The sequence below is a fragment of the Bombina bombina genome, chromosome 11, assembly GCF_027579735.1.
Source record: "Bombina bombina isolate aBomBom1 chromosome 11, aBomBom1.pri, whole genome shotgun sequence".
In the NCBI taxonomy this organism is placed as follows: domain Eukaryota; kingdom Metazoa; phylum Chordata; class Amphibia; order Anura; family Bombinatoridae; genus Bombina; species Bombina bombina.
Genome location: NC_069509.1, coordinates 128,860,969 through 128,888,273, shown reverse-complemented (window position 1 = coordinate 128,888,273; position 27,305 = coordinate 128,860,969). Strand labels below are relative to the sequence as shown.

At 40.5% G+C, this 27,305-nt stretch overlaps 1 protein-coding gene across 1 annotated transcript in view; it reads left to right on the top strand.

The window, feature by feature from the left end:
- The window catches only part of LOC128642006 (uncharacterized), a 238,353-nt gene that overhangs the window by 122,388 nt on the left and 88,660 nt on the right, over positions 1–27,305 (top strand). Inside the window, exons 8-9 of the mRNA XM_053694643.1 lie at positions 9,482–9,788; positions 24,120–24,333. Coding sequence (XP_053550618.1) covers positions 9,482–9,788; positions 24,120–24,333 — 521 coding nt within the window. The remainder of the gene's footprint in view (positions 1–9,481; positions 9,789–24,119; positions 24,334–27,305) is intronic.

Here is a 27,305-nt window from a genome sequence, read left to right as displayed (position 1 = left end):
CCTATCTATTTGTGGTTCCCAAAAAAGAGGGAACCTTCAGACAAATTTTAGATCTCAAGATCCTAAACAAATTCCTCAGAGTCCCATCTTTCAAGATGGAGACCATTCAGACTATTTTACCAATGATCCAGGAGGGTCAATATATGACCACCGTGGATTTAAAGGACGCGTATCTGCACATCCCTATCCACAAAGATCATCACCAGTTCCTCAGGTTCGCCTTTCTGGACAAGCATTGCCAGTTTGTGGCTCTTCCCTTGGCCACAGCTCCCAGAATTTTCACAAAGGTGCTAGGGTCCCTTCTGGTGGTTCTAAGGCCGCGGGGCATAGCAGTGGCGCCTTATCTGGACGATATCTTAATTCAGGCATCAACTTACCAACTAGCCAAATCTCACTCGGACATCGTGTTGTCTTTTCTGAGATCTCACGGGTGGAAGGTGAACGTAAAAAAGAGTTCACTTATCCCCCTCACAAGAGTTCCATTCCTGGGAACTCTGATAGATTCGGTAGACATGAAAATTTTTCTGACGGAGGTCAGGAAATCAAAGATTTTAACCACCTGCCGAGCTCTTCATTCCATTCCTTGGCCTTCCGTGGCTCAGTGTATGGAGGTAATCGGACTAATGGTAGCGGCAATGGACATAGTTCCGTATGCTCGCTTGCATCTCAGACCACTGCAACTATGCATGCTCAATCAGTGGAATGGGGATTATGCAAATTTATCTCCTCAGATAAATCTGGATCAAGAGATCAGAGACTCTCTTCTTTGGTGGTTGTCACAGGATCATCTGTCCCAGGGAATGAGTTTCCGCAGGCCAGCATGGGTTATAGTGACGACGGGCGCCAGCCTATTGGGCTGGGGTGCAGTCTGGAATTATCTGAAAGCTCAGGGTGTGTGGACTCAGGAGGAGGCTCTCCTCCCGATAAATATTCTAGAACTGAGAGCGATATTCAATGCGCTTCAGGCGTGGCCTCAGCTGGCTTTGGCCAGATTCATAAGATTTCAGTCGGACAATATCACAACTGTAGCATATATCAATCATCAGGGGGAACAAAGCGTTCTCTAGCGATGATAGAGGTTTCCAAAATTTGATGGGCAGAAACTCGCTCTTGCCATCTATCAGCAATCTATATCCCAGGAGTGGAGAACTGGGAAGCGGATTTTCTAAGTCGTCAGACTTTTCATCCGGGGGAGTGGGGACTCCATCCGGAGGTGTTTGCACAATTGATTCATCAATGGGGCACACCAGAATGGGATCTGATGGCATCTTGTCAGAATGCCAAACTTCCTTGTTATGGGTCCAGATCAAGGGATCCTCAAGCAGTACTGATGTTCTAGCAGTACCTTGGTCGTTCAACCTGGCTTATGTGTTTCCACCATTTCCTCTCCTTCCTCGTCTGATTGCCAGAATCAAACAGGAGAGAGCTTCAGTGATTTTGATAGCACCTGCGTGGCCACGCAGGACTTGGTATGCAGACCTGGTGGACATGTCATCTCTACCACCATGGACTCTGCCACTGAGACAGGACCTTCTCATTCAAGGTCCGTTCCAGCATCCAAATCTAGTTTCTCTGTGGCTGACTGCCTGGAGATTGAACGCTTGATTTTATCCAAGCGGGGATTCTCTGAGTCGGTCATAGATACCTTGATTCAGGCTCTAAAGCCTGTCACTAGGAAAATGTATCATAAGATATGGCGTAAATATGTTTATTGGTGCGAATCCAAAGGCTACTCATGGAGTAAGATCAGGATTCCTAGGATTTTGTCCTTTTTTCAAGAAGGATTGGAGAAGGGGCTATCAGCTAGTTCCCTAAAGGGACAGATATCTGCTTTATCAATTTTATTGCACAAGCGTCTGGCAGATGTTCCAGACGTTCAGTCGTTCTGTCAGGCTTTAGTTAGAATCAAGGGGTCGATCCGATAAAAATCGTCGCCCGCAAAAGCCGGCGACGCCAATATTTGCGCTGGTTTGGTATCCTATATACGGCGTAACCTAGAAGTTACGCGCGTATATGTCTGCCGTCGCCCGTAGTTTTTTGGGCCATAGGCAGGTATACCAAACCAGCGCAGTTTGGTATCCAATATACAGCATAAGGACTTACGTGGCGAAAATGGAGAAATCTTACTCCATTTTCACCTCGCCACCACAAAAAGCAGCCGTAAGAAGCCTTACGCTGACTATTGGAGCCCCGTAACTCCCTAAACTAGCTAGAAAATAAACCTAACACCTAACGCATGCGCAATGTCTATCTAGCTGTCACCCGCGATCTGCTAAATAAAACCTAACACCTAACACATGCGCAATGTCTATCTACCTGTCAACCACGATCCCCCGCCGCAATCCCTAATAAAGTTATTAACCTCTAAACCGCCGCTCCCGTACCCCGCCGCCATCTACATAAACTAACCCCCTACTGTGAGCCCCTAAAACCGCCGCCATCTACCTTATCTATCCCCTAATGTGAACCCCTTACACCGCTGCCATCTACCTTATCTATCCCCTAATCTGACCCCTTACACCGCCGCCACCTATATAAAAATTATTAACCCCTAATCTAATCCCCCATACCGCCGCCAGCTATATTAATATTATTAACCCCTAATCTAATCCCCCTAATGTAATAAACTTTATTACCAGCCCTTAAAAGGGCCTTTTGCGGGGCTTTGCCCCAAAGTAAACAGCTCTTTTGCCCTATAACCTGCCCTCCCTACACCGCCGCCACCTATATTAATAGTATTACCCCTAATGTAAGACCCTTACACCGCCGCCATCTCTATTAAAATTATTACCCCCTAATTTAATCTACCTACCCCGCCGCCAGCTATATTATCTATATTAACCCTAAGTATATTATAGTTAATATAGTTATTACATTATATATATTAACTATATTAACCCTAATTATATTAGGGTTAATATAGTTAATATAGTTACTATAGTATTTATATTAACTATATTAACTCTATCTAACCCTAACTAAATTCTTATTAAATAAATCTAATTCATATTATAAACTAAAATATTCCTATTTAAATCTAAATACTTACCTATAAAATAAACCCTAAGATAGCTACAATATAATTAATAATTACATTGTAGCTATGTTAGGGTTTATATTTATTTTACAGGTAAATTGTTAATTATTTTAACTAGGTATAATAGCTATTAAATAGTTATTAACTATTTAATAGCTACCTAGTTAAAATAATTACCCAATTACCTGTAAAATAAATCCTAACCTAAGTTACAAATACACCTACACTATCAATAAATTAAATAAACTACAAATATCTATCTAAAAATACAATTAAATAAACTAAACTAAATTACAAAAAAAACAAACACTAAATTACAAAAAATAAAAAAAGATTACAGCAATTTTAAGCTAATTACACCTATTCTAAGCCCCCTAATTAAATAATAAAGCCCCCCAAAATAAAAAAAAATTCCCTGCCCTATTCTAAATTAAAAAAAGTTCAAAGCTCTTTACCTTACCAGCCCTTAAAAGGGCCTTTTGCGGGGCATGCCCCAAAGAATTCAGCTCTTTTGCATTTAAATAAATATACAATACCCCCCCCCCCAACATTACAACCCACCACCCACATACCCCTATTCTAAACCCACCCAAACCCCCCTTAAAAAAACCTAACACTACCCCCCTGAAGATCTCCCTACCTTGTCTTCACCACGCCGGGCCGAACTCCTCATCCGATCCGGGCGATGTCTATCCAAGCGGCAAAGAAGAATTCTTCATCCCGGCGATGTCTTTCTCCAAGCGGCAAAGAAGAATTCTTCATCCCGGCGATGTCTTTCTCCAAGCGGCAGCAAAGTCTTCTTCCATCCGGCAGCATCTTCCATCAAGCGGCATCTTCAATCTTCTTTCTTCGCTCCGCCAAGGCGGAGCATCCATCCCGGCCGATGACTGAACGACGAATGAGGTACCTTTAAATGACGTCATCCAAGATGGCGTCCGTCGAATTCCGATTGGCTGATAGGATTCTATCAGCCAATCGGAATTAAGGTAGAAAAATCTGATTGGCTGATTGAATCAGCCAATCAGATTCAAGTTCAATCCGATTGGCTGATTGGTTCAGCCAATCGGATTGAACTTGAATCTGCCGGCTGAGAAAAAGTCTAACACCTGCCAAAAAGCAGCGTAAAACTCAGTAACGCAGCCCCATTGATTCCTATGGGGAAACACATTTTATGTTTACAACTAACACCCTAACATGAGCCCCAAGTCTAAACACCCCTAATCTTACACTTATTAACCCCTAATCTGCCACCCCCGACATCGCCGACACCTACATTATTCTTATTAACTCCAATCTGCTGCTCTGGACACCGCCGCCACCTACATTATACTTAATAACCCCTAATCTGCTGCCCCCAACATCGCCGACACCTACATTATATTGATTAACCCTTAATCTCCCGCTCCAATGTTGCCGCAACCTACCTACACTTATTAACCCCTAATCTGCCGCCCCCAACGTCGCCGCCACTATATTAAATGTATTAACCCCTAAATCTAAGTCTAACCCTAACCCTAACACCCCCTAACTTAAATATAATTTAAATAAATCTAAATAAAATTCCTATAATTACCTAAATTATTCCTATTTAAAACTAAATACTTACCTATAAAATAAACCCTAAACTAGCTACAATATAACTAATAGTTACATTGTAGCTAGTTTAGGGTTTATTTTTATTTTGCAGGCAAGTTTGTATTTATTTTAACTAGGTAGAATAGTTATTAAATAGTTATTAACTATTTAATAACTACCTAGCTAAAACAAATTTACCTGTAAAATAAAACCTAACCTAAGTTATAATAACACCTAACCTTACACTATAATTAAATAAATTCCCTACATTAAATACAATTAAATAAATTGAATTAAATTAGCTAAATCACAACCCCCCCCCCCCCCACTAAATTACAGAAAATAAAAAACAAATTACAGATCTTTAAACTAATTACACCTAATCTAAGGGACGCCATCTTGGATGACGTCACTTAAAGAGATATTCATTCCGAAGAAGACGTCTTTTGAAGAGGATGCTCCGCGCCTGATGTCTTGAAGATGGAGCCGCTCCACGTCGGAAGGATGAAGATAGAAGATGCCGTCTGGATGAAGACTTCTGCCCGTCTGGAGGACCACTTCTGCCGGCTTCGTTGAGGACATCTTGCCGCTTGGATGAAGACTTCTCCCGATAAGTGAATCTTCGGGGGTTAGTGTTAGGATTTTTTAAGGGTGTATTGGGTGGGTTTATTTTTTAGGTTAGGGCTTTGGGCCGCAATAGAGCTAAATGCCATTTTAAAGACAATGCCCATCCAAATGCCCTTTTCAGGGCAATGGGGAGCTTAGATTTTTTTTAGTTAGGCTTTTATTTGGGGGGTTGGTTGTGTGGGTGGTGGGTTTTACTGTTGGGGGGGTGTTTGTATTTTTTTTACAGGAAAAAGAGCTGAATTCTTTGGGGCAATGCCCCGCAAAAGGCCCTTTTAAGGGCTATTGGTAGTTTAGTTTAGGCTAGGGTTTTTTTTTTATTTTGGGAGGGGCTTTTTTATTTTGGTAGGGCTATTAAATTAGGTGTAATTAGTTTAAAGATCTGTAATTTGTTTTTTATTTTCTATAATTTAGTGTTTTTTCGTGATTTAGCTAATTTAATTTATTTAATTGTATTTAATGTAGGGAATTTATTTAATTATAGTGTAAGGTTAGGTGTTAGTGTAACTTAGGTTAGGTTTTATTTTACAGGTACATTTGTATTTATTTTAGCTAGGTAGTTATTAAATAGTTAATAACTATTTAATAACTATTCTACCTAGTTTAAAATAAATACAAACTTGCCTGTGAAATAAAAATAAACCCTAAGCTAGCTACAATGTAACTATTAGTTATATTGTAGCTAGCTTAGGGTTTATTTTATAGGTAAGTATTTAGTTTTAAATAGGAATAATTTAGGTAATGATAGAAATTTTATTTAGATTTATTTAAATAGTATTTAAGTTAGGGGGTGTTAGGGTTAGACTTAGATTTAGGGGTTAATACATTTAATATAGTGGCAACGTTGGGGGCGGCAGATTAGGGGTTAATAATATTTAACTAGTGTTTGTGATGCGGGAGTGCGCCGTTTTATAGGTTAATGTGTTTATTATAGTGGCGGCAATGTCCGGAGCGGCAGATTAGGGGTTAAAATTTTTATTTTAGTGTTTGTGATGCAGGAGAGCCTCGGTTTAGGGGTTAATAGGTAGTTTATGGGTGTTAGTGTACTTTTTAGCACTTTAGTTATGAGTTTTATGCTACGGCGTTGTAGTGTAAAACTCATAACTACTGACTTTAGAATGCGTTACGGATCTTGTCGGTAGAGGCTGTACCGCTCGCTTTTTGGCCTCCCAGGTCAAACTTGTAATACCGGCGCTATGGAAGTCCCATAGAAAAAAGGGTTTACAAACTTTACGTAAGTCGGTTTGCGGTAAGGCCAACAAAGTGTGAGGTGCACCTATACCTGCAAGACTCGTAATAGCAGCGGGCATAAAAAAACAGCGTTGGGACCACCTGTTAACGCTGCTTTTTTACCTTAACGCACAAATCGTTATCTAGCCGTCTTTTTCCATATCAGATGATTTTTTTTCCATCTGCAACGCTGAGGTTTACCACACTGCTTTTAAGCTGAAATGATTGCGACAATTTTGATTGTTTGTGTATTTTTATGAACTGTGTTTTTATGTATTGTGATTCTTTGCACTTTTAATATCTGACCTATTCATATTGAATATCATTAATTTTCTAAAATTTGGAATTATATATCCACTCTACCATTAGTCTTTGAATCATTAGTTTATATATGTTTCCCTTTAACATCAGCTATATTGTCTTTAATATTAAGATTAATCTAGCGCCACAGATTTAGTATGCAGTCAACAAGGCTAGTGATGGTCATACATTTAGTATAAAGTGCTCTGAATTGCAGTTGTTATCAGTTAACGGCAATTAGTGGAAGATATGTAGTAGGGTTAGCCTTGAGAAGTCAGTTGGGGGCATTTCATGTTGTTAGAAGTAGAAATTGCTCAATTTTCAGAGCTAAATTACATGAAACAAGACCAAAATAAATAATGAAGTATATTGCAAATCTGTTTTTTTCACATACTGTAACTAAATGTTTTATTTAGCAATCTCAGTATGTGTACTGTCCCTTTAAGTGTTGTGATTGTGCGCTATCCAAAATACTACTTTCGCATTTATTGGTTTAGAAAACCTGGTATTAACTGTAATTGCTTGCTATTGGGCATTAAAAAAACATGGGGGATGTATAGCAAAGAACTTAAAGGGACAGTAAAGACCTTGAGATTTTTATATAACATGCATAGCTATGCATAATGAAACAACGTTACAGTATATTTTCTGTATTTATTTTGCCCCTTTTTCATGTAATTTAGCTCTGAAAATTGAGCAATTTCTTATGCTCAGAACTTTAAGTGCACCCTGCTGACTTTACAAGGCTAACTCTGCAACATACCTGTCTATATTTGGCTTTAAATGATAACAGAACAGAATACGTTTATGCTTAGTTTATGACTGTGGCTAACCTTGTTGTCTGTAGACTAAAGCACTGATTGGCTTCTCCAAATAAGGCATATGCTGGGGGGAGTTTGGCTGTTGAGAAAAAATTTCTGTAAAAGGGATTTTAATAGGTCTTTAAAAAGATAAGACTTGGCTGATTTGTTATTCCATAGCAACACAGCAGAAATGTCTTTTAATGACAAGGTATTTACTGTCCCTTTAACAAAAAATGCCACTGCTTGAGCTGAATTTTTGTGCTCCGTCAGTTTAGCACTTGAGTGTTCTCCAACAAGAATTTTAGAGTGAAACCTCCTACAAATCTACAATCTGAGGTAAAGAACGCACCAGCGCTATACAAAGTAAATGCTGTTGCACTCGTTATGCTACCGTGGCACAGTAATGTATTAAAGGGCCATTATGATTGAAAATTTACATTTCCTAATCCGTTACATCATGTTATTTTAAAACTATGACCCTGCAGCACTGTGTGTTTAACCCCTGCAATGGAATTAAATACACAGTAGAAATACCGCTCGGGATTCACAGTGCACTGCTGGTCCCGTGCGGAACTTGCCGCTGATCCAATCAGCAGCACTAGTTGCACACCTGAGTCGTGCGAATTGTGCTGCTTGCATTTTTTTTTTCGATCCACATGTAATCTAGTCCTTAGTTTTTAATGTCCCCTTAAATTTAAACAGCTTTTACTTCATAATTATTTACAAAATAAAAATGACAACGTCTCAATTCAGATTTTTCACATGGATAATAGAATATTAAGTGCAGTGTCCATTTAATTTACTTCTATTAAGAAATATGCGTCATTTTCCTGATATCCTTTGTTGAACAGTAGACTCAGGAGCAGCACTGTTAGGAACTAACTGAACACATATTCAGCCAATGAGAAGAGGTTTATATGTGCACCCACCAATCACCATCTAACTTTCAGTAGTGTATTGCTGCTCATGTACCTACTGAGATATATTTGAAATGAATTTGAAGCCCAATTTTTTTTTTCATGATTCAGATAGATCATGTAATTTTAAACGACTTTCTAAATTACTTCTATTATCAATTGTTCTCTTGGTATCTTTTGTTGAAAAGCAGCAACATATGCTTAGTAGCCAGCCCATTTCATGTCATGTAGCGCTCCAGATGCCTACGTAGGTATCTCTTCAATACAGAATATCATGTGAAGGAAGCAAATTTGATAATAGAAATAAATTGGAAACAGTTTAAAAATCGTATGCTCTGTCTGAATCACAAAAGAACATTTTTGACTTTACTAAACTGTATTTAACATTTAATAACAAGTACAGGAGTTAAGAAATCTGTTTCCATGAATATTGAGCTAAATGCATATTTTTAGGAACCAGATAAATTCTGATATTGATTGATCTAAAAACTCAGTGACCAGAAATTACATTCTGAAGTTGTTGCTTCCTTGTTCCTGATATTTCTCATATTTCTCAAGGACATATTTTAAAGGGACACTGTACCCAAAAATTTTCTTTCGTGATTCAGATTGAGCATGAAATTTTAAGCAACTTTCTAATTTACTCCTATTATCAAATGTTCTTCGTTCTCTTGGTATCTTTATTTGAAATGCAAGAATGTAAGTTTAGATGCCGGCCCATTTTTGGTGAACAACCTGGGTTGTCCTTGCTGATTGGTGGATAAATCCATCCACCAATAAAAAAGTGCTGTCCAGAGTACTGAAACCAAAAAAAAGCTTAGATGCCTTCTTTTTCAAATAATGATAGCAAGAGAATGAAGAAAAATTGATAATAGGAGTAAATTAGAAAGTTGCTTAAAATTGCATGCTCTTTCTGAATTACAAAAGAAAAAATTTGGGTACAAAAGTTCCGCTACTATATCTTCTTTACCTTTTGTTTATTTCTATATCACCAGGTCACCAAGATTACTCCTTTGGCAGATAATGATTGCCTCACTGCTGTCCCCTCTGTCCCTTCATCTGTCAATCCTAAACAGCCTGTTACCCCTAGCAGACCCCTGTCCCTGATTATTAATGAGATGGTACTCTCCAGTGAATCTGAGCCATACAACTTCATTGAACTACAAGGACCCCCGGGAAGTAGACTGGATGGATACACTTTGGTCATGTATGGATACGATGGGAAGGTATACGCTCGAATGGATTTGCAAGGCACTGTGGGAGTGAATGGCTATTTCTTGATCAGCCCTAATGAACCATATGGTAAGGAAGCTTTCATAGTAGCTTAACTATATTTTATATTTTAAGGGATAGGAAACACTTTGGTATTTCAATATAATATGTGTAGTAAAACGACTTTGGAATATACTTTGATGAGTTATTTTGACCCCTTTTGCTGTAATTGAACTTTGTAAATTGTGGAGTTCCCAGTTGTGAGAAAATGGAAGTGCACATGGCTGATTTTACAAGCCTAACACTGCCACATATCTGTCCCTAATTGACCTTAGCGGAGGTGTTTAGATAAGGTTCTTTTAAAAAAAAATGGGAGAATTTCCACAAAAAAAAAAGAAAACGGACAGTGGCAAGCTTAGTCTTCACGAGTAACAAACCCACTTTGGTTCCTCCAAATAAGCAAGGGGTGGGGGCAATTTGGAAAAAAATGCAGCAAATAAGGTGTTAATAGATTCAAGACATTTGTACATTCGCCTAGTATGTTAACTTATTGCAAGACTGCAGAATTCTTTTTGTAATTACAAGGTGTTTTATGTCCCTTGAAGGGGAATCCATAAATGGGGAAAGAGTTTAAAATTAATCTATATTTTGTTTTAACCTAGTGCTTGTAATGTAGATAATTATTAACCTTGCCTCTAGGTGGCACCAGAGTGCTCAGATAAAGGCTAGGGATAGGCGAATATGTCTGACATTCGAATGATAGAACAGATTTTTATTTTGGTAGTTTTAACACCTTTAAGACAGCCGACCTGAACTCCTACAGCATTGGTAAGTTACTGACCATTGATGTACTGTATGTCAGCTGTCACAAAGGGGTTAAGATACCATTGAAGGGCTAGATCACAAGTGGAGTGGTAGTTTGCACTTGCGTTCGAGTGTTAACACCGCTAAAAGTCATTTTTAGGCGCTCAGAGATACGAGTTTGTGCTCTCGCATTCGCAAAGTTACAGGAAAAAATAGACTTTAAGAAGCTGGGAACGCAAAATTGCATTTCTCCCATAGGCTTCAATGGAGCCGAAAAAGTAAAAAAAAAAACCCACAAGTCTTACATACGATTGCGGTTATTTCAACGCGCAACATAAGAAGAAAATATTGCATATTTCATAATCCAATGTTCTGAACATAGCAGCATATGTTCTATTTATTCTTAAAGATATATTTAAATATATATCTGATGGATTTTTGTAGCCACCAATAAGCAAGTTGCTTAAAATTGCATGATCTATCTGGATCATGAAATAAAACAATTGGGTTTAGTATCCCTTTAAATATCTTGGGTCTTTCTAAAACATCTAGTTTCATCCCTCATAGTAATAATCCAGGGGTTGAACCTTTGTTAGGTTTGTACAGAATGATGTTTCTACACTAATGAAAAAATCAGATTTAAGACATACACCTTTGTGTTCCAACCTAACAAAGGAAGAAAAAGAAGCACTTATTCAACTTAAGGAAAATAAGATCATCATTTTTTAAAAGTGCTGGTGGAGCGGTTGTAATCTTAGACGCTGATTATTATGTACAAGAAATACTTTGTCAACTTTTAGATTGAGGGGTATATGAGATTTTGGAACAGGATCATTTACCTGCTATACAGAAAGAAATTAAAATAGTCCTTGATAAAGCTCAGAATAATAGCATTATCACCAAATCTGTATATGATTTCCTGTGGGAAAAACGCCCAGTTACACCGGTATTTTACAAATGACCAGAAATCCATAAAATTACCAAAAATCTATAAAAAAATCTAACACCCCCACCAAGCTGTCCAATAATGGCTTATACTGAATCTGTGTTCTCCAATATCTCTATATTCCTAGATAGGATATTATTTCCAATGGTAAGAGTTCAGAAATCCTTTTTGAAGGACACTGATGATTTCTTGGAGATTGAAGAAAAGAAAAAAAATGTGGCCCCTACTTTATGATTTGAGGAGAAATAAATGTATGAGAATGTAATATTTAAACAGGACTGCAAGCTATGGTTGCACTACATAGATTATATTTCTCTTGTAAGGTGTATCCAGTCCACGGATTCATCCATTACTTGTGGGATATTCTCCTTCCCAACAGGAGGCTGCAAGAGGATCACCCACAGCAGAGCTGTCTATATAGCTCCTCCCCTAACTGCCACCTCCCAGTCATTCTCTTGCAGCTCTCGACAATGGAAGTAGCTAGAGAGATGTGGTGACCTTCCGCAGGCCAGATTGGACAATAGTAACGACAGATGCCAGCCTTCATGGGCTGGGGTGCAGTCTGGAACTCCCTGAAGGCTCAGGGCTTGTGGACTCAGGAGGAGACACCCCTTCCGATAAACATTCTGGAACTAAGAGCGATATTTAATGCTCTTCAGGCTTGGCCTCAGCTAGCTGCGGTCAGGTTCATCAGATTTCAGTCGGACAATATCACGACTGTAGCCTACATCAACCATCAAGGGGGAACAAGGAGTTCCCTAGCAATGTTGGAGGTTTCAAAAATAATTCTATGGGCAGAGGTTCACTCTTGCCATCTATCAGCTATCCATATCCCAGGAGTAGAGAACTGGGAGGCGGATTTTTTAAGTCGACAGACTTTTCATCCGGAGGGAATGGGAGCTCCATCCGGAGGTTTTTGCACAGTTGATTCAACTTTGGGGCAATCCAGAACTGGATCTCATGGCGTCTCGTCAGAACGCCAAGCTTCCTTGTTACGGATCCAGGTCCAGGGATCCCAAGGCAGCGCTGATAGATGCTCTAGCAGCGCCTTGGTCTTTCAACCTGGCTTATGTGTTTCCACCGTTTCCTCTGCTCCCTCGTCTGATTGCCAAGATCAAGCAGGAGAGAGCTTCGGTGATTTTTGATAGCACCTGCGTGGCCACGCAGGACTTGGTATGCAGATCTGGTGGACATGTCATCCCGTCCACCATGGACTCTACCGCTGAGGCAGGACCTTCTACTTCAGGGTCCTTTCAAACATCCAAATCTAATTTCTCTGCGTCTGACTGCTTGGAGATTGAACGCTTGATTTTATCAAAACGTGGTTTCTCTGAGTCGGTCATTGATACCTTAATTCAGGCTCGAAAGCCTGTCACCATGAAAATCTATCATAAGATATGGTGTAAATATCTTCATTGGTGTGAATCCAAGGGTTACTCATGGAGTAAAGTCAGGATTCCCAGGATATTATCTTTTCTCCAAGAAGGATTGGAGAAGGGATTGTCAGCTAGTTCCTTAAAGGGACAGATTTCTGCTCTGTCTATTCTCTTGCACAAGCGTCTGGCAGATGTTCCAGACGTTCAGGTGTTTTGTCAGGCTTTAGTTAGAATCAAGCCTGTGTTTAAACCTGTTGCTCCGCCATGGAGTTTAAATTTAGTGCTTAAAGTTCTTCAAGGGGTTCCGTTTGAACCTCTGCATTCCATAGATATCAAGCTTTTATCTTGGAAAGTTCTGTTTTTGATAGCTATCTCTTCAGCTCGAAGAGTTTCAGAATTATCTGCCTTGCAGTGTGATTCCCCTTATCTGATCTTCCATACAGATAAGGTAGTTTTGCGTACCAAACCTGGGTTTCTTCCTAAGGTGGTATCTAATAAAAATATCAATCAGGAGATTGTTGTTCCGTCACTGTGTCCTAATCCTTCTTCAAAGAAGGAACGTCTATTACACAATCTTGACGTGGTTCGTGCTTTAAAGTTATATTTACAAGCTACTAAAGATTTTCGTCAAACATCTGCATTGTTTGTGGTCTATTCTGGACAGAGGAAAGGCCAAAAGGCTTCAGCAACTTCTCTTTCTTTTTGGTTAAGAAGTATAATCCGCTTAACTTTTGAGACTGCTGGCCAGCAGCCTCCTGAAAGAATTACAGCTCATTCCATTAGAGCGGTGGCTTCCACATGGACTTTTAAAAATGAGGCTTCTGTTGAACAGATTTGTAAGACGGCGACTTGGTCTTCGCTTCATACTTTTTCTAAATTCTACAAATTTGATACTTTTGCTTCTTCGGAGGCTATTTTTGGGAGAAAGGTCTTACAGGCACTGGTGCCTTCTGTTTAAGCGCCTGCCTTGTCCCTCCGTGTCCTATAGCTTTGGTATTGGTATCCCACAAGTAATGGATGAATCTGTGGACTGGATACACCTTACAAGAGAAAACAAAATTTATGCTTACCTGATAAATTTATTTCTCTTGTGGTGTATCCAGTCCACGACCCGCCCTGTCATTTTAAGGCAGGTGTTTTTTAATTTTAAACTACAGTCACCACTGCACCCTATAGTTTCTCCTTTCTCTTGCTTGTCCTCGGTCGAATGACTGGGAGGTGGCAGTTAGGGGAGGAGCTATATAGACAGCTCTGCTGTGGGTGATCCTCTTGCAGCTTCCTGTTGGGAAGGAGAATATCCCACAAGTAATGGATGAATCCGTGGACTGGATACACCACAAGAGAAATAAATTTATCAGGTAAGCATAAATTTTGTTTTCTCCTGTTAAGTGTGGTCAGTCCACGGGTCATCATTACTTCTGGGATATTATCTCCTCCCCTACAGGAAGTGCAAGAGGATTCACCCAGCAGAGCTGCTATATAGCTGCTCCCCTCTACGTCACCTCCAGTCATTCTCTTGCACCCAACGAATAGATAGGATGTGTGAGAGGACTGTGGTGATTTAATTAGTTTATTACCTTCAATCAAAAGTTTGTTATTTTATAATAGCACCGGAGTGTGTTATTCATTCTCTGGTAGAATTTGAAGAAGAATCTACCTGAGTTTTTTCTATGATTTTAGCCGGAGTAGTTAAGATCATATTGCTGTTTCTCGGCCATCTGAGGAGAGGTAAACTTCAGATCAGGGGACAGCGGGCAGATTAATCTGCAAAGAGGTATGTAGCAGTTTGTTATTTTCTGACATGGAATTGATGAGAAAATCCTGCCATACCGTTATAATGTAAACTCAGCCTTAAATGCAGTAGATGTAGCTGGTATCAGGCTTTCATGTATGTATATTTTACACTTCAGTATTCTGGGGAATGGTACTTCACTGGATTTATACTGTATGCATAGACTTAACCTAATTTGCAGGGACTTGCAATAGGTTTTAAATAACAATTAATTTATTGAGGTTAAACGTTTTTTTGCTGGCATGTAAAAACGTTTATTTCTCTGAGGTACTGGGTGAAAAAATGTTTTGGGCACTATTTTTTCCACTTGGCAATAGTTTTGTTTAATTTAAAGCAGTTCACTGATCTCTCTCACTGTTATGTGTGAGGGGGAGGGGCCATTTTTGGCGCTTTTACTACGCATCAAAAAACTCAGTCAGAGGTTCATTTTCTTCCTGCATGATCCGGTTCATCTCTACAGAACTCAGGGATCTCCAAAGCCTTTTTTGAGGGAGGTAATCATCACAGCAGAGCTGTGAAGAGTGTAGTTGACTGTGATAAAAAACGTTTATTTGTGTATTTTTTCTGCTGCCATGGTTAGTTATCCTTTGCTAATGGGAACAATCCTTTGCTAAAATTGTATATTTCTTACAAAGATTTGATGCTATAACTTAATTATTTTCATTGAAAAAGCATTTCCAAGTTGCTAGTTAATTGCTAGTGTGTTAAACATGTCTGATTCAGAGGAAGATACATGTGCTATATGTGCTAATGCCAAAGTGGAGCCCAATAGAAATTTATGTACTAACTGTATTGATGCTACTTTAAATAAAAGTCAATCTGTACAAATTGAACATATTTCACCAGACAACGAGGGGAGAGTTATGCCGACTAACTCGCCTCACGTGTCAGTACCTGCATCTCCCGCTCGGGAGGTACGTGATATTGTAGCGCCGAGTACATCTGGGCGGCCATTTCAAATCACATTACAGGATATGGCTACTGTTATGACTGAAGTTTTGGCTAAATTACCAGAACTTAGAGGCAAGCGTGATCACTCTGGGGTGAGAACAGAGTGCGCTGATAATATTAGGGCCATGTCAGACACTGCGTCACAGGCGGCAGAACATGAAGACGGAGAACTTCATTCTGTGGGTGACGGTTCTGATCCAAACAGATTGGATTCAGATATTTCAAATTTTAAATTTAAGCTGGAAAACATCCGTGTATTACTAGGGGAGGTGTTAGCGGCTCTGAATGATTGTAACACAGTTGCAATACCAGAGAAAATGTGTAGGTTGGATAAATATTTTGCGGTACCGGCGAGTACTGATGTTTTTCCTATACCTAAGAGACTTACTGAAATTGTTACTAAGGAGTGGGATAGGCCCGGTGTGCCGTTCTCACCTCCTCCGATATTTAGAAAAATGTTTCCAATAGACGCCACCACACGGGACTTATGGCAAACGGTCCCTAAGGTGGAGGGAGCAGTTTCTACTTTGGCTAAGCGTACCACTATCCCGGTGGAGGATAGCTGTGCCTTTTCAGATCCAATGGATAAAAAATTAGAGGGTTACCTTAAGAAAATGTTTGTTCAACAAGGTTTTATATTGCAACCTCTTGCATGTATTGCGCCTGTCACGGCTGCAGCAGCATTTTGGTTTGAGTCTCTGGAAGAGACACTTGAATCATCTACACTAGATGAGATTACACTCAAACTTAGAACCCTTAAGTTAGCTAACTCATTTATTTCAGATGCCGTAGTACATTTAACTAAACTTACGGCTAAGAATTCCGGATTTGCCATTCAGGCACGCAGAGCGCTGTGGCTAAAATCCTGGTCAGCTGATGTTACTTCTAAATCTAAATTGCTTAATATACCTTTCAAAGGGCAGACCTTATTCGGGCCCGGTTTGAAGGAGATTATCGCTGACATTACAGGAGGTAAAGGCCATGCCCTGCCTCAGGACAAAGCCAAACCTAGGGCTAGACAGTCTAATTTTCGTTCCTTTCGTAATTTTAAAGCAGGAACAGCATCAACTTCCTCTGCACCAAAACAGGAAGGAGCTGTTGCTCGCTACAGACAAGGCTGGAAACCTAACCAGTCCTGGAACAAGGGCAAGCAGGCCAGGAAACCTGCTGCTGCCCCTAAGACAGCATGAATCGAGGGCCCCCGATCCGGGACCGGATCTAGTAGGGGGCAGACTTTCTCTCTTCGCCCAGGCTTGGGCAAGAGATGTTCAGGATCCCTGGGCGTTAGAGATCATATCTCAGGGATACCTTCTGGACTTCAAATCCTCTCCCCCAAGAGGGAGATTTCATCTGTCAAGGTTGTCAACAAACCAAATAAAGAAAGAAGTGTTCCTACGCTGCGTACAAGATCTTTTATTAATGGGAGTGATCCATCCAGTTCCGCGGTCGGAACAAGGACAAGGGTTTTACTCAAATCTGTTTGTAGTTCCCAAAAAAGAGGGAACTTTCAGGCCAATCTTGGATTTAAAGATCCTAAACAAATTCCTAAGAGTTCCATCGTTCAAGATGGAAACGATTCGAACAATTTTGCCCATGATCCAAGAGGGTCAGTACATGACCACAGTGGATTTAAAGGATGCTTACCTTCACATACCGATTCACAGAAATCATTACCGGTATCTAAGGTTTGCCTTTCTAGACAGGCATTACCAGTTTGTAGCTCTTCCATTCGGATTGGCTACAGCTCCAAGAATCTTCACAAAGGTTCTGGGTACTCTTCTGGCGGTACTAAGACCGCGAGGAATTTCGGTAGCTCCGTACCTAGACGACATTCTGATACAAGCTTCAAGCTTTCAAACTGCCAAGTCTCATACAGAGTTAGTACTGGCATTTCTAAGGTCGCATGGATGGAAGGTGAACGAAAAGAAGAGTTCTCTCTTTCCACTCACAAGAGTTCCCTTCTTGGGGACTCTGATAGATTCTGTAGAAATGAAGATTTACCTGACAGAAGACAGGTTAACAAAGCTTCAAAATGCATGCCGGGTCATTCATTCCATTCAACACCCGTCAGTAGCTCAATGCATGGAGGTGATCGGCTTAATGGTAGCGGCAATGGACATAGTACCTTTTGCACGCCTACATCTCAGACCGCTGCAATTGTGCATGCTAAGTCAGTGGAATGGGGATTACTCAGATTTGTCCCCCACTCTGAATCTGAATCAAGAGACCAAAAATTCTCTTCTATGGTGGCTTTATCGGCCACACCTGTCCAGGGGAATGCCATTCAGCAGGCCAGACTGGACAATTGTAACAACAGACGCCAGCCTTCTAGGTTGGGGTGCTGTCTGGAATTCTCTGAAGGCTCAGGGACTATGGAATCAGGAGGAGAGTCTCCTTCCAATAAACATTCTGGAATTGAGAGCAGTTCTCAATGCCCTTCTGGCTTGGCCCCAGTTAACAACTCGGGGGTTCATCAGGTTTCAGTCGGACAACATCACGACTGTAGCTTACATCAACCATCAGGGAGGGACAAGAAGCTCCCTAGCAATGATGGAAGTATCAAAGATAATTCGCTGGGCAGAGTCTCACTCTTGCCACCTGTCTGCAATCCACATCCCGGGAGTGGAGAACTGGGAGGCGGATTTCTTAAGTCGTCAGACTTTTCATCCGGGGGAGTGGGAACTTCATCCGGAGGTCTTTGCCCAGATACTTCGACGTTGGGGCAAACCAGAGATAGATCTCATGGCGTCTCGTCAGAACGCCAAGCTTCCTCGCTACGGGTCCAGATCCAGGGATCCGGGAGCGGTTCTGATAGATGCTTTGACAGCACCGTGGACCTTCGGGATGGCTTATGTGTTTCCACCCTTCCCGATGCTTCCTCGATTGATTGCCAGAATCAAACAGGAGAGAGCATCAGTGATTCTAATAGCACCTGCATGGCCACGCAGGACTTGGTATGCAGATCTAGTGGACATGTCATCCTGTCCGCCTTGGTCTCTACCTCTGAAACAGGACCTTCTGATCCAGGGTCCATTCAAACATCAAAATCTAACTTCTCTGAAGCTGACTGCTTGGAAATTGAACGCTTGATTTTATCAAAACGTGGTTTTTCTGAGCCAGTTATTGATACCTTAATACAGGCTAGGAAGCCTGTTACCAGAAGGATTTACCATAAAATATGGCGTAAATACTTATATTGGTGCGAATCCAAGAGTTACTCATGGAGTAAGGTTAGGATTCCAAGGATATTGTCTTTTCTACAAGAAGGTTTAGAAAAGGGGTTATCTGCTAGTTCTTTAAAGGGACAGATTTCAGTCCATTCTTTTACACAAACGTCTGTCAGAAGTTCCGGACGTTCAAGCTTTTTGTCAGGCTTTAGCTAGGATCAAGCCTGTGTTTAAAACTGTTGCTCCGCCATGGAGTTTGAACTTAGTTCTTAATGTTTTACAGGGTGTTCCGTTTGAACCCCTTCATTCCATTGATATCAAGTTGTTATCTTGGAAAGTTCTGTTTTTAATGGCTATTTCCTCGGCTCGAAGAGTTTCTGAGTTATCTGCCTTACATTGTGATTCTCCTTATCTGATTTTCCATTCAGACAAGGTAGTTCTGCGTACTAAACCTGGGTTCCTACCTAAGGTGGTCACTAACAGGAATATCAATCAAGAGATTGTTGTTCCATCTTTGTGTCCTAATCCTTCCTCGAAGAAGGAACGTCTGCTACACAATCTAGATGTAGTCCGTGCCCTGAAATTTTATCTACAGGCAACTAAGGATTTTCGTCAAACGTCTTCCCTGTTTGTCGTTTATTCTGGTCAGAGGAGAGGTCAAAAAGCTTCGGCTACCTCTCTCTCTTTTTGGCTTCGTAGCATAATACGATTAGCCTATGAGACTGCTGGACAGCAGCCTCCTGAAAGAATTACAGCTCATTCTACTAGAGCTGTGGCTTCCACTTGGGCCTTTAAGAATGAGGCTTCTGTTGAACAGATTTGCAAGGCTGCAACTTGGTCTTCTCTTCATACTTTTTCCAAATTTTACAAATTTGACACTTTTGCTTCTTCGGAGGCTGTTTTTGGGAGAAAGGTTCTTCAGGCAGTGGTTCCCTCCGTATAAAGAGCCTGCCTGTCCCTCCCGTCATCCGTGTACTTTTGCTTTGGTATTGGTATCCCAGAAGTAATGATGACCCGTGGACTGACCACACTTAACAGGAGAAAACAAAATTTATGCTTACCTGATAAATTCATTTCTCCTGTAGTGTGGTCAGTCCACGGCCTGCCCTGTTTTTTATGGCAGGCTTAAAAAATTTTTTTTTTGGATTATACTCCAGTCACCACTACACCCTTGGGCTTCTCCTTTCTCGTTGGTCCTTTGGTCGAATGACTGGAGGTGACGTAGAGGGGAGGAGCTATATAGCAGCTCTGCTGGGTGAATCCTCTTGCACTTCCTGTAGGGGAGGAGATAATATCCCAGAAGTAATGATGACCCGTGGACTGACCACACTACAGGAGAAATGAATTTATCAGGTAAGCATAAATTTTGTTTTTTGGTGTATGGGGAGGTACATTGGAGTCTTTATTGCAATTTGTAGAGATCATTAACAATGAAATGTCTGGTTTAAAGTTTACCCTAACTTATTCTACTCAAGAAATACATTTTCTGGATACTAAAGTTTATAAACAGAATAACTTATTGGTAACTGATCTCTATGTAAAACCTTCAGATATGAACACTCTATTGAGATTAGTTCAAAATAGTGAAGAAACAGCACCCAGTGTACCTAATAAAAAAAGGGACAGATTGTTTGTTTGTTTTTTCCAACAGAATTTAGCAATAAAATAAGAGATATCTACAGGATTATTAGCAAACATTGATATCTATTATCTCAGTATAATCCAGACATTAAAATATTCCAGTTACCACTTATGCCATCATACCATAGGGTAAAAAACCTTACAGATAACCTAGTGAGGGCTGATGTTGGCACTAACAGAATATATTTAATTTAACTATTTAAAAACACCAAATAAAGGGTGTTATCCATGTCTTCATTGTATACAAAGTAACTGTAATTAAATGGACAGTAAACGTAGGATTTCAGATATCATTTTACTAAATGCCTTATGCAGCTATGACAGTCTAGCGGTATCTCACAATAAAAAAATATTTATAATATACATAAAACAAACCGCTAACCTTACATGTAGGGAGTAAACGCCGACCACCCAGTGCTTCTTATTTATATAGAATTTTTAACATGCTTCTTAATTCTAACCAATTCCCTGTATATCGATTGCGCAGCTCCTTGAGCGTCAGGGGCGCGCATTCTTTGATTGACATGGATTGCTGGAGACATGCTGGGCATGCAATCCAGTCTTTAGAATATCGCTGTTAAAGCGCATGCGCAGTTTGAGTAGCTGGCGAGAAACACTTGACAGACAGAAGCTTGTGAACGAGCAGTAAAGGGAGGAAAGGGGGCGTTTGTAGCCCTTCCTATGGTTTGAACCGTTAGCCGATAAAACACTCCCAGAGCAGGAGCAGCTTGGTGGGCGGTGAGTGAGGACTTCCATAACGGTTATTTTCAGTAACTTCAAAATGTTATAACTTATTTGTAAAAAGTTAATTTAAAGAACAAAAATTGCATAGCGATAAGAATATTAGAGTCTACCTGTATGTGAAACATAAAACAGCAAGATTTACTGTCACTTTAAGGTAAATACTTGGGCCAAACTGATAAAAGAAAACAATTAAAAATGAATGGTCTATATACATGTCAAACAGATTTTTCAGTTTAAATTACTTAAATGCCCATGTGGCCTTTGTTATATAGGTGACACAACAAGGGCCATCAGAGACAGGTTTAGTTAGCACAAGACATCTATTAGATCTAGAGACAGGACTCTGCCAGTGTCTGCCCACTTTGTCCAAATGGGACATTCTGTTTTCAGGTTATTGATCATATACCACATCTTAGGAGAGGAGGTAATATAGCGCTTAGGCTAAAACTTTAGTTCCTAATGGTCTGAATAAAGATTATGATTTGCATTTTTTTTTGTTTTTATTTTGTGTAATATATTTTATGTACCACTAGATGTCACTCTTAGATATACATTCAATTTATTCATGTGCTGAGTACTTTCAGGGTTAAAAAAAAGTGAAAAGCAGTGATTTGATTGGACCGCACAAATTATTTAAACTGCATAGCTATTCTTAAGCACCATTAAGATTCCACACTTCACAATAATTTTTTGAGGTCTAATAAAGCCTTTCACCTGTTATATTGTGGTGCTGTCACATCTTTTGTGGACTGTGAATTTTAGAGGAAACAGATACTCCTTTGTGATGGGCACACCTTAAAGGGACATAAAACAAGTTGGAATAGAGACAAAATATGTTCTTTCATTACTTTACCTACAAATTTATACTGCAGTGCCTCACCATTAACCCTTTCTTTTTAGTTTCTGAATTGTAAAGCTCTAACTCCCCCTACACCATTTCCTTTTATGGCTGTATCTATATCTATTGTTGTTTTGGTAGAATGCGAAAGTGGATAGGGATTATCTGCTGGAGCATGCCTAGAAGCTGTGAACTCAGTGGAAATACAATGCCTGTGTCTAAACACTGATAAGGGGGGTGGAGTTGGCTTCTCTAGGCAGCTTAGCTATGTAATTAATTTTGCTTATTTTTGAGAATTATTTTAAAATACTTGCCAGCAATTTTTAAACAATTTTTTTATGCAAACCGTTTGTAATTTATTAGCCATTTTAGGATATGCATTGATCTCAACCTGTTTTATGTCCCTTTAAAGCAGAATACAAAGGTGCTGGATTCTATCACTTTTTGCCGTGGTAAAAATGAATTTTGCACATATATGTTTTTTCATGTTTTCTCGAACACCTCAACCTCATATCTTTGAGCCTTTATACTTTTTTTGTGCAATATCTTTTTGAATATTTTTTATTAGATGGTGTTATTATGAGTGTAACTATACTTTGTAATGTATTTTTGATTTGTTTTGTGACACTTTTTATTGTTTCGCGACACAGTTAACCAGATTTCTGATGATGCGGTAATCATTCTAGTGTAAATCGGGATTGCGCTCACGCGGTCGTGTTTACTTTCAACTTGTAATAACAGCAGTAAACACAACGTGTGTAAACACGCATGATATACCTCTTAGGGAAGGAAGAAAAATTGATAATTAGGGTAAATAAGAAAGTTGCTTAAAATTGCATGCTCTATCTGAATCATTAAAGAAAAAAATTGGGTTTAATATCCATTTATTGAATCTTTTAAAAGAGCATCTGAAGCTGTATTCCAGGCACAGTTGCAAGAAAAAGTTAGTGAACTCTTTGAAATTACCTGGATTTCTGCCTTGATCTGATCTTCATCTAAGTCACAATTATAGACAGACACAATATGACTAAACTAATACACAGTCGTAGTTTTTAAAAATGTTTATTGAAGATATTGTGATTATAAATTTACATTAACATGATTGTATTTAATCTGCTTTATTGAAGAGACATTGCAGTAGAAAAACGACATGTTCTAATTCATTAGACCATATCATTGTAGCGCTACTTGCTCTGGAATTCTATAGGCTCTATTCACAAAGAGATCAATTGCATGTGATTTAAAATCTTTCAAGGGACAGTCTAGTCAAAATTAAACTTTCATGATTCAGATAGGGCATGCAATTTTAAACAACTTTCCAATTTACTTTTATCATCACATTTTCTTTGTTCTCTTGGTATTCTTAGTTGAAAGCTAAACCTAGGTAGACTCACATGCTAATTTCTAAGCCCTTGAAGGCTGCCTCTTATCTGAATGCATTTGACAGTTTTTTACAGCTAGAGGGTGTTAGTTCATGTATGACATATAGACTCCAACAAAACATAGTAGGGAAATAGGGAAATTAAACTCCCAAAATGTATTTTATGATTCCGACAGAATACAATTTTTAAGCAACTTTCCAATTTGCTTCATTCTCGTGGTATCCTTTGTTGAAGAAGCAGCAGTGCACTACTGGGAGCTAGCTAAACACGTTTGCTGAACCAATGCCATGAGGCAGATATGTTTAGCCACCAATCAGCAGCTCCTGAGCCTACCTAGGTATGGTAGTGTTCCTCTCAGAAGATGCATTATTGGGGCTCCTGAACAGGACTTTACCTCTGTTTTAACCCTTGGGGGGGGTTAAACATAGAGAGTTCCACAGTGAGAGAGAAAAAGCGCTTATCTGTGCAGATCATTGAATAGCACATCTATCCACAGAAAACTTCAACTAGAAGTGTTTCCACTGGAGCAAGGGATTCTGGGTAAGAATGTGCACGTGCACTTCACAAAGTCTCACCTTTCTGCTTCCGATATCCCAATTTAAAAAGGAACAGAGAAAAAACTGTTACAATATATTTGTCATTTAAATGCTTACATATTAACATAAATTGACTTTTTGGTAATTTCTTTATGTTGTTAGTATAAAAAGCATTTATTTATATGTCCTGTTTAATACACATACAATTATTATAATTCTGACTTAATTGTATTTTTATTTTCAGATCAGAGGTTACCTATGTTCTATAGTACCTCCAGTCATGGTCCAGAGGCCTTAGCATTGTATAAAGGGAGTCGAGAAAATTTCCCACTTGGATCTAATGTGAATCGAAAGGAAGATCTTATAGATGCAGTTGTGTATACGTGGAATTCTGAAACAGAGACCAAGGTTCTGAAGGAATTGGAAAGAGACAGCATTATATTAAATAAGGAGCAAATGTGAGTAAAAATAACATATCTTGAAAAAAAACTTAAATTATGCTTACCTGATAATTTTCTTTTATTTTGACGGGAAGAGTCCACAGCTGCATTCATTACTTTTGGGAATTCAGAACCTGGCCACCAGGAGGAGGCAAAGACACCCCAGCCAAAGGCTTAAATACCTCCCCCACTTCCATCATCCCCCAGTCATTCTGCCAAGGGAACAAGGAACAGTAGGAGAAATATCAGGGTGACAAAGGTGCCAGAAGAAGAAACTAAACTACAGCCGCCTCATTGATAAATGCAGGCAGGGAGCTGTGGACTCTTCCCGTCAGAAAAAAAGAAAATGATCAGGTAAGCATTATTTACGTTTTTTTCTTCTTAAACGGGAAGAGTCCACAGCTGCATTAATTACTTTTGGGAAAACAATACCCAAGCTATAGAGGACACTGAATGCAAACAAAGGGTGGGTACAGAATGCGGCCCCTTCGAAGAGCACCACAGCCTGAAATTACCCTAAAAAACTGAAGTAACTGCCCATCAGTTAAACAACCGGCATGCCGTGCTGGAGACCACTCAAAATCTTTAGATTCTACTAAGCACGATGCCTTCGAGGAGCCAAGTCCTGCAGGCTCCCAAATCGCACAAACTTACCCGAAGGAAAGCACCTCCACCTACCCCTGAAGGGGAGAACAGAGTACCCAAAATGAGATCTAAAGGACCATCAGAATAGGGTAAGAAATCCCAAGGGCGAAACGAAGGTTGTTACAAGACAACCACCCAGGGAAAGAACTCTCTATAAAATACATCTCCCAAGAGACACTCCCAACCTATGAGAGAGCGATCGCGAGGAAGAACAAAAATCCACCCTCAGATCCTCTGACACAACACCATATAACTTATGGAGCTCCAAGGAAGCCACAAGCTCCCCACAGAACCCTAGTCTAGCAGACACAACTGCTAAAACTAGCCACATATAGGTAGGAAACCCATATCCGGACCAAAGTAAAAACACGGAGCCCACCGACAGGATGGAAAAACTAACTGACCCAGCAGAAAAAAGAGGGCTCTCTGTGAAACACAGAACCACAACTGACCGAACTCGCGAGTTCCAGCTCCAGGGCAGCAAAGCTGACCCTAAGTCATCATGGGACCCCATCCCGCAGAGAGTGCCGAATTAACGACTGCAACTCCCGACCAGGAAAATCCGGACCCCAGAAGACATCCAACACCAGAAGCAATGCAACCAGCGGATGAAGGAACACCCATGAACCCCCCACTAGGGAAGATAACAGGGTCAACAGAAAGTACACGGTCAGACCCAAGAGAGCAGACAGATCCCCAACCCCCCCTCCTAGGAACGGATCCAACCCAAAAAAGGACTGGCAACGTCTGCCTCAAGAGAGAGCAGAGGGCCTAAGAGGAAACAAACCCATTGGAGAACCATTCTGACCAATTACTAGCAGCTGGTCATGCTACCACGAATCTATGACAGAAATACTACGTACGTGCTCGGTTTACGGAACCCTTACACAGTTCACATCTCTAAAGAAGGAACACTCCCAAAAGGGAAGATATGGCACTGAGCTACGATACTCTAGTACCAGAGGCAGTCCCCCTGACATCCAACACGCAAGGAGGGAAGAAAAAAAAATCCTTGAATGAGAAGATAAGGACCCATAGGGTCTCCATGGAAACTGTATACTTCCAAAATCCTCCCCAAGAGGACAAAAGCCAAGGGGACCGCTTCCCAAGCCGTAGGCAGGGCGAAGAGACCCAAGAGAATGGTAAAACAATACCATTGAGTAATAACCCAAGAGTCATTACTACCAGCTCAGTTGAGACAAACAACCTCAAATGCAAAAGTTGCCACTGGCGACAACCGTAGATCCACCTGAAAGGCAGCAAATTTACCTTCAGGCAGATACCAAATCTCCCATGAGAGATAAAAACCAACCCCCCGAAGGGACAAGCGGACATTCTAAACCCTAAGGTTTGAAACTGAACCGCTCAGGACCGAGTCCACTGACCTAGACCCCAAAATCTCAGACAAGAGACATGGCCCTAAGTCAGACCCCTGAAACCCGGGACAGGCTGTATGTCCTGAGGAACCACCATGTTGCCTCATACAGAGAAGGGCACTCTAGGTAGTGCATTCCACACCCCAATGTCGTTGAACATTAGACACTCACAAGAGACTCAGGCCAAGAGCACAAAAATACATCTAGACAGGCCTCAGAGATGGCAACCGGCACCCGGAGGTGGAGCTGAACCCTGGACCTTCCGCTTGCAACCCCAGAAACCAAGAGCTCCTAGAGGTTTGAGTGCAACACTCCAAGTCCAAGGACCCCGGAGATTACCAGGGACAGGGCTCCATATAATGGAGAACATACCACAATAGCTGGAATTAAACACGCAACCTTAGCCATGTGGGCAACTGGGCGACAACCTAGGCTACACCGGCAAGCGTAACAAGCCCCTTATTTGGAGAGCCAAAGATCCTCACAGGATCAGCCTCCCGGAAATCCCTGTACCAGACCAGGAATAACATAGACAACCCCACATCTCCCGCTGAGAAGCGGACCAGAGGCGATTGCCGGGGAAAAAAGGGGAGTAACCCAACCCCTGCGCTCCATCTTATGAGAGCGTGCGATATACTGAAAAAAAGGGGAGACAGACATACCCGAACTTCCGGACTCAGATGACCTACCACCCAAGAAGGGTAAAAGCAAGTCCCAGCAACCTCGAGGGGTACCTGTGACTAGGCCACAAGAAAAACAGACACCCAGAAAATACCAAGATTGAAACATATCGTCATCCAAACTGGTACCCCAACTGTCCAGCGGTCATCCAGACCTCCAAACCCCTTTGGAATGGAGAACTTCGGTTCCGAGGCCAAAAACCTCCAGAACCCATGAGGAGTCATAGACGGATCCCCACATAAGGAATGGCAGAGGACCTATACAATCCATCCGACACTCTGTTCACTA